The sequence below is a fragment of the Aplysia californica genome, unplaced genomic scaffold (genome assembly GCF_000002075.1).
Source record: "Aplysia californica isolate F4 #8 unplaced genomic scaffold, AplCal3.0 scaffold00270, whole genome shotgun sequence".
Taxonomy (NCBI): domain Eukaryota; kingdom Metazoa; phylum Mollusca; class Gastropoda; order Aplysiida; family Aplysiidae; genus Aplysia; species Aplysia californica.
Genome location: NW_004797540.1, coordinates 894,818 through 902,140, shown reverse-complemented (window position 1 = coordinate 902,140; position 7,323 = coordinate 894,818). Strand labels below are relative to the sequence as shown.

General features: G+C 37.5%; 1 protein-coding gene across 2 annotated transcripts in view; it reads right to left on the bottom strand.

Moving 5' to 3' along the window:
* Nucleotides 1–3,379: 3,379 nt before the first annotated feature.
* LOC101848595 overlaps nt 3,380–7,323 on the bottom strand; it is a gene marked incomplete in the record, with an annotated part of 13,452 nt that continues 9,508 nt past the window's right edge. For both annotated transcript variants that reach the window (XM_035970469.1, XM_005101113.3), the window contains 2 exon segments: nt 3,380–3,434; nt 7,203–7,306. In XM_035970469.1, coding sequence (XP_035826362.1) covers nt 3,411–3,434; nt 7,203–7,306 — 128 coding nt within the window.

The window sequence follows — 7,323 nt, the reverse complement described above, 5'->3', positions numbered from 1 at the left end:
GATGAACTATTTTTTTTTAAACGTTTGCTGCTGTGAGCAAAATGACAAGGATTGAAGAAATTCTATTTCAGCTTCTCTACATCACCGTAAACCCAGTACAAAACTAAAATACACCTACATTATAAGACTGTTTCTTGCTCTACTTAAATTCGAGACAGTAAAGCTATATCACAGAGGCAGGCAACAGATATATATATATATATATGTGTGTATGTGTGTGTGTGTGTGTGCTGACAAAATGAGTTACTTCTCGTAATCTATAATGAAGAACTTGGCTAGAAATCCACACTGGGGTCAAATTTGTCGATTTTCTGTTGATGCCATATTCTTTAAGTATAACATGTCTTTTATTATTTCATGCTTATAAATTGTAAAACTTCAGCTATAAGCGTGATATATCTATTTCTATAAGGCTCGAATCCGAGAAGTTCTCATTTTGTCAGCACACTTCACATGGTTCAATGAGTTATTTGAAAGAGTACTTTACTGAATTAAGTAAATCTTTGTCTAAAAAGTTGTAAATGTCAGGTAAACAACGGGAGTCTCTGCTGCCTCCTTCATTCTTTCATTCCACAGCTTTTGGGGGAACACACTTGTCTATAACGTCGGCCAGCTGGTTAGATGTATTATACCCAAAATTTAGAAACATTTAAAAATCACAGCGAGTTTCTTCATCTGAGGTACCTGTTGCATGTGCTCAAGAAATATTTAATTTTGTCAAAATTTAAAGTTTTTCTCTCTCCCGTAAAATTTTGCTGTCTGGGCTAAGTGCATCTGATCAGCTCGCTGGCGATAAAAACAAAAACGACACTTGTGTTTAACTGACAATAAAAACTAAAACGACACTCGTCGTCGTGTTAAACAAGATCTACACAACATATATGTTCAAAACCAAACAAAAGTCAGCAACCAACCAAGGCACACAGGGGAACTATAGTTGGATGTGCTCACAGGAACAAAAATCCATGTTGCAAGATTTTACACGAAAACTACACTCTATTCAATAGTCTCAACTCATGAATATATAATGTATTTATATATATAATATATATCTTCAGAATTGCAGAGCTAAAATACTGTACACCGAGGCCTCCACAAGATGTGAACAAAGTGCACCAAACCTCGGTAAATCACCTAACCATTAAAATGTTATCACCAATACTTGCAAATGCATCATATAAAAGTTAAAAATTTCATCAATATATATACGTATTATTATCACATCCAAACTGTCTCAGCCCAGTATCCTGAAAGATGGCACTAGGACACATAAGAACAGTCATACAAGTGGAATGTGACAAATATATGGCATTATAGTAATACATTTTGCACTGCATTCAACACTAACGGGTGTCTGGAAAAAAGGACCCATTAACATTTTTTTTAAATTGATATTTTTTTAACATGAGAATGGATTTAATTCCTCATTACATGATTATTTTCCGTCCCCTTGGTTTAATCTTATTTGTTCCAAGTTTTGTTGGATAGGTGCAAAGACGACCAAGTTATTGTTCTTTCAATGGGATCTCTTTGTCCAGACAACCTGTATTTGTTTCAAAGAGAGATAATTCAAAAATCAATACTGCAAACAGTGAAGTAAGCTAATAGGAGTAGGAAAATTGAAAAGCACACAGAAAAAGACAGCAACAAAAAACAAATTGTTAAAAAACCCACAGTGCAGCCTCTCTATAACGACCTTCGAAATAACGACATCCTCTGTATAGCGACATGGTGCCCAGGTCCTGATTTTTTCCTTATATATATCATTAGTAATATTTTGGTTGCCTCTCTATAACGACATTTTTTCTGGTCCTGACAATGTTGTTATAGAGAGGCTGCACTGCAGTTGAAAATCAGAGACCATGAGAGGGGAGATGAATGGTTAAAGGTCACACTAACACCAGAGATTTTAAAACCAAGCTTTTCGTTTTGAAGTCAGACAGCTTATGTGGAAGACATGACAATAATGTTAACTACATTCTTGCCAAACAAAAGGAAAAAAAAAAGCAGCAGGAGAGGGTAGTTGGTCCAAACTGCCTGGGCAGGTGGGCAAAGTCACTGCTGATTAGACGTTAAATGCAGAATATGTTTTCCACAATACAAGCATTATTCTTCTACATCTGCATGGATTGCTAAGCCCAATACATCAAAATGATGATCCATCTTTCTATTTTCCTTAAAACTATAGTTTTGCTTATTTTGTATATTATAGGTACTTATTTTACGTAAGTTCGTGTGTGGCGTCCACTGAGAAAGGTTTGAGCTGCTTTTGTAAGGTTTTGCAAATACAAAAAAACAATTCCTGACGTACATCGATGTTGTAAAGTAATCATAATGCAACATTATAAGTACCCATTTTCAGTATTCCATAACGAGTACTGTAATGGTCAGTATATCGGTATCGTTGAGAGCAAGAGAGAGTAACACACTCACTCACACACATAGACAAGAGAACAACAAAGATGTCTAGCCTACGGCAGCACAAGCCACAGTCATGTAAAGTTTAAGTCTTGTATTAAACCAGAGAGCTTAGAATTACCGAGAGGGGAAAGCGATGCGGGATGCGCGTATCGGGCTCTGCGCATAGCAACGCCCAAGTAAGACGGTAAACACGAATCATTCTGTTCAACAATGGCTGCGAAAAACAACGCATTGTAAGTGGTCCTCTGCGATAAACTGTACAAATTCTAAGAATAAACGGCCCGACCTTTCATTTTTTTTAGATTTCCAGCCTATCCTGCAAGATAAGAATTATACTGTGCTTTCAATTCTTTGTTTGAACTATTGTTTATTTAGATTTAAACTCAATTTGGTTTTACTAGATCTAGATCTAGAATCTAGAATCTAATCTAGATCTAGTAATAAAGAGGGCCCACTATCACTCGGCCAGGAAATAATTAAGAGCCTAACGGAGCCTTAGGCATAGCAAACTGACCAAATCAAAAATAATTCATATCAGTCTTTTTTCTCTTTGCTTATATATTTTTACAGAATTATAATTATAATCTACCCCCTTTCCCGCATTTGCCTATTTCTTCATACAGGCATTTTTGTTTTAATATGTGTTTAAGTATGACAATTCATTTGAAGCACGTGATTAAATAAACCACACAAAAAAAACAGTTGCAAAGATAATGCAGAATTTGTACAAACATTTAACAAATTGTTTGTTATTTAAAAAACAACAACAGCTAATAGTAATACATGTAATAGGTGGAGAAATATATATATATATATATATATATATATATATATATATATATATATATATATATATATATATATATATATATATATATATATATATATAATCACAAAAAATGACTCAATGTTGATGCTGCTGAAAAATAAGCTCATCTCCTCACCAACAGTTTGTTCAGTGCATTTTTGTCTACTGGCAGGATGACAAATCACTTGAGTACTGGGAGAAACATCTGTGAAAGGAGACAAACTGAGGATTTATTTCTAGTCACATGAGACATAATGTCTTAGAAAAATAATAAAAATACTTCAATTAATGAAAACCCGCAGTTACAGTATTAGTTTAGTTTTAGTAAGAGTTGTATGGCACTTGCAATACAATTAGGTCACATAACTGCTGAAGATTAGAGGTGTTACAAGAAAGTAACAAACATAAAAGAGAAGGAGACATAAGGACGATAGATGTTTGATAGGAAAGAAGGAGCAAACCACACCAGTGCACCCATCAACCACCTACAAAGTGATCTTAGCTTTTTATGCTTGAACTGTCTCATCGCATGGGTGGTTGGCGGGTGCTCTGGTGTGGTTTTGTCCTTTCCTTTCAAACATCTATTGTCCTTGTCTCTCCTCCTTCTGCTCTTTGTACGTTTCCCTCTGACCCTCTTAGCCCCATAAAGAGGTCAGCAGGTCAGCACAGCACTGGTTGGTGGTTGGAGGGTTCTCTGCTGTGGTTTGTTTCTTCTTTCCTATCGAACATCTATCGTCTGTATCTCCCCTCCTTCTTTTTTGCCTTTGCTACTCTCTTGTAACACCTCTAATCTTTAGTACTAGTATGACCTTATTGTGTTGCAAGTGCCTTAAAATTCTTACTGAAACAAAACATCAGAACCAAAATGGCAGCCAGCTGATGGCTTCCCAGAACTGAATAACTTCTGTGTTTTTCAGAGGTTCAGGGGATTGATTAGAACGACGTATTTCTATTGAAATTTTCATATACAAAGACCTTGGACGTCAGCATCTAAATTTAGAGTGCAATGTTCCTATTTCTAAGGCGGATGTGTAAGGCCGGTAAAACCCGGTATGGCTCTAAACGTGGGAAAGCTGGTAAAAGCTGGTACAGCAACATGACGGGAAGGCAAGTTTAGGCCGGTGTGGCTCAAAAGGGGCTATAGTTTAACACCTAATATCTTCGGAACTTGATTGACCTAACTGTGTTGCAAGTGCCGTAAATCTTCTACTACTTCCTGCTTTCTGCTTTTTATCATGTACAACAACATCTCTTACCTTCGGCATTTATATGACCTAATTATGTTGCAAGTGCCGTAAAACTCTTATGAAAAAAAAGTAACAACAAAACTAAAACTGTCTCTTCACCCCCCAAAACAAGACTTTGCTTTCTTACGCTAAATGCACATGAACCTGCCCTGAAAGCCTGCAGCCCAAGAACACTCGGCTAGAGAGAAAGAGGAACACCCAGGAAAAGGTGGACTGAGGAAGTAAAGGACACCTTAAAAACTTGCAATTTCTTGTTTCAGGAGGTTTTCCAGTTTGCCAAGGGAAGACGTCTCTACCACCCAACAACGCCTCATGGTATAAGCCGTAGATAGAGTAAAGTGATGAACATGAACAGGGATGAAGAAGAAAAAAGAGAAACAGAATATTGGTTTACTTATGTACAGCTGCTAATGGGACCATGCATAATTTAAATAAAAGGGAGTGCTTATTTAGGCCACATATGGCCTAAATAAGGTAAGGGAGGGGGGTTTAGCTTATTTAAGCCACACTGCACTGTGGCCTTTATAAGGCAAGGGAGGGGGGTTTAGCATAATGGCGCACCTTTCTCATTTAGTACAGTTATGTCTCAGTGTACAACTTATAAATCATAATCATAATGAATATTGTAAAGAACAAAGCACAATACGCAAAATTTTGCTCAATCCCAATGGTTTGAATGAGGGTTAGATTTTTCCTTCATGGAGGGGCAAAAGCTAGGCTACCATTTTGGCACACTTTGGTCAAGTGAAAAGGTCAAATCCTCCGAATGGACTTCTGAGTCAAAGTTACACTATCTTTGCCTGAGTGACACTTTCTCGTACTGTCTCGTAGTAGTACATGTAGGCTAGTAGGCCTAGTAGTAGTAGTAGCAAAGATCGTGTAGAGAATATTTGGTAGTAGATTCTATCCAGTAGGCAGTTTAGTGAACGTGCTCGCAGCAGGGCAAATCGGCCTCGATAAGCCCCGTAGACTTTTGTGATCGGCCACGAAGCCTCGTGTTTTGATGGGTTTAAACAACTCAGTGTTATTCGCACTGTCACATCCGACAGGCCTAGATCTACATCTTTTTAAAAGGAAAAGAAAGATCATCAAAATGGTTGAATTCACATGAAAATCGATTCGGTAGAACTAGAACTATTAAAATTTGCTTCTGAAAACAAGCTGATTCATGTCATGCTCACAACTGTGCCTTATCTACAACAGGGAACTGCTGCTTTTTCTTTCCTAATCCTTACTATTGTCATTTTCCTCTACTTCTTTTGTATGTTTGTCACTCTCTTGTGAACTGCTATTTCCGAGGCGCCTTGGTAGTTGAAGCAGACCTTGTGCTGTTGAAGCTAGAGAGGTGAGCAGAGTAAGTCTGATTCCCTGTAAAGACTTCTCTGTTGACACCCACCCCTTGGCGCTCATATGACCTTATGCAGTTGCGAGTGCCGTAAAACCCTCTACTATACTAAAAATAAACATCTGTGATCATCAAGGTAAAAGAGCTTCACCGAACCACCACAGACACCAGCGACAGTAATGGTGCAAGGCTAACGTCACACCATCACTGCGCTATCAAATTGGCACATGCGTCTCATTTTTGTTCCTTTTGAGACTAAGGCGAAAAACTATTTTTCATCATGCAATAATAGTAAAACTTGCCCTGCATGTTTCTTTTGTGACTGCCAGCACATTCTTGTTTTGATTTTACCGAAACATAGATATATATATATATATATATATATATATATATATGTAGTATCACCAAACAAAATAAAAGACTAGTTGCATTTTGACACCACTCTGAGTTATGCCCTTTTGCTAGCGCAGCAACCACATGTCTGTCCCCGTGGTTTTATGCACCCTACATAATTTAGTAAAATTTGATCATTTTTTTGCATCCTTCATCATTCTTTGTTAAAATTAACAGAATCGCATAATTTCACATTTTTGGGCTCAGTTTGCATAATTTCCAAATTTTTCTTGCATAAAACGACGGGGACAGATATGTGGTGAATTCAAGCGCTCGTCAAAATAATGAAAATAAAGAAATTGGCATTTTTCCCGCCGGTTTGGCAGTTTTTCTCGAAAATTAGTTTTTTGGGCTCAACACCCTTTATGTCCATTTAAGAACACATTTGGTAGCTTTAAAGGACAAGCGGGCTAACCCGGATTTCGGGGGTTACCAGATATCTTGACCTACACCAAAAGTGGGCATTACCCTACCTTTAGGAAAAGTTTGGTTTCATTGGTGTTTATATTTGTTTGGTTATAGAGAAAACGCTCCTCGTCTTTTAAAGAAATTGAACAAGGGGCAAAAACTTTACTTTCAATTTTCTCAAAACAGCATTTTTTGGGATAGCCCCCCATGTGCTTAAAAGCGACCATTTCTGTGTGGGTTTTACATAAAAACATTGATTAAAGGCACAAAAAATGTAAATTGTCAGTTTCCACGAACTCTCAGGCTATGTAAATAGCCAAATTTAGGCAGCCATTTTCTCTCTAATTTTATCTCTGAAACCAGGCAACTTTAACCTCCTTCAATCACAAATGTCTCGTCTTCTTTTCAAGATAGGCCTGTATTTTTCTCATCAAAAGATGGTCCAACGAACAAGCTTTAAGATGAAACCAATAACTCCAGATGCCCAAAAATTGACGAGCGCCTGACTCCACCGCGTTGTGACCGCGTCGTGACACATTATATTATGATAGTCTTATATATAAACATTCTAATTTCTCACCTTCAAATCTTTCAGCTCAGCCTCCAAGACTCCGACTCTATTTTGCAAAGCCATCAAGGATTTGTAGTTGGCTTTGCATCCAACGCATCCCTTACTGACGTCACCTGTCGCAAAGGGGGGG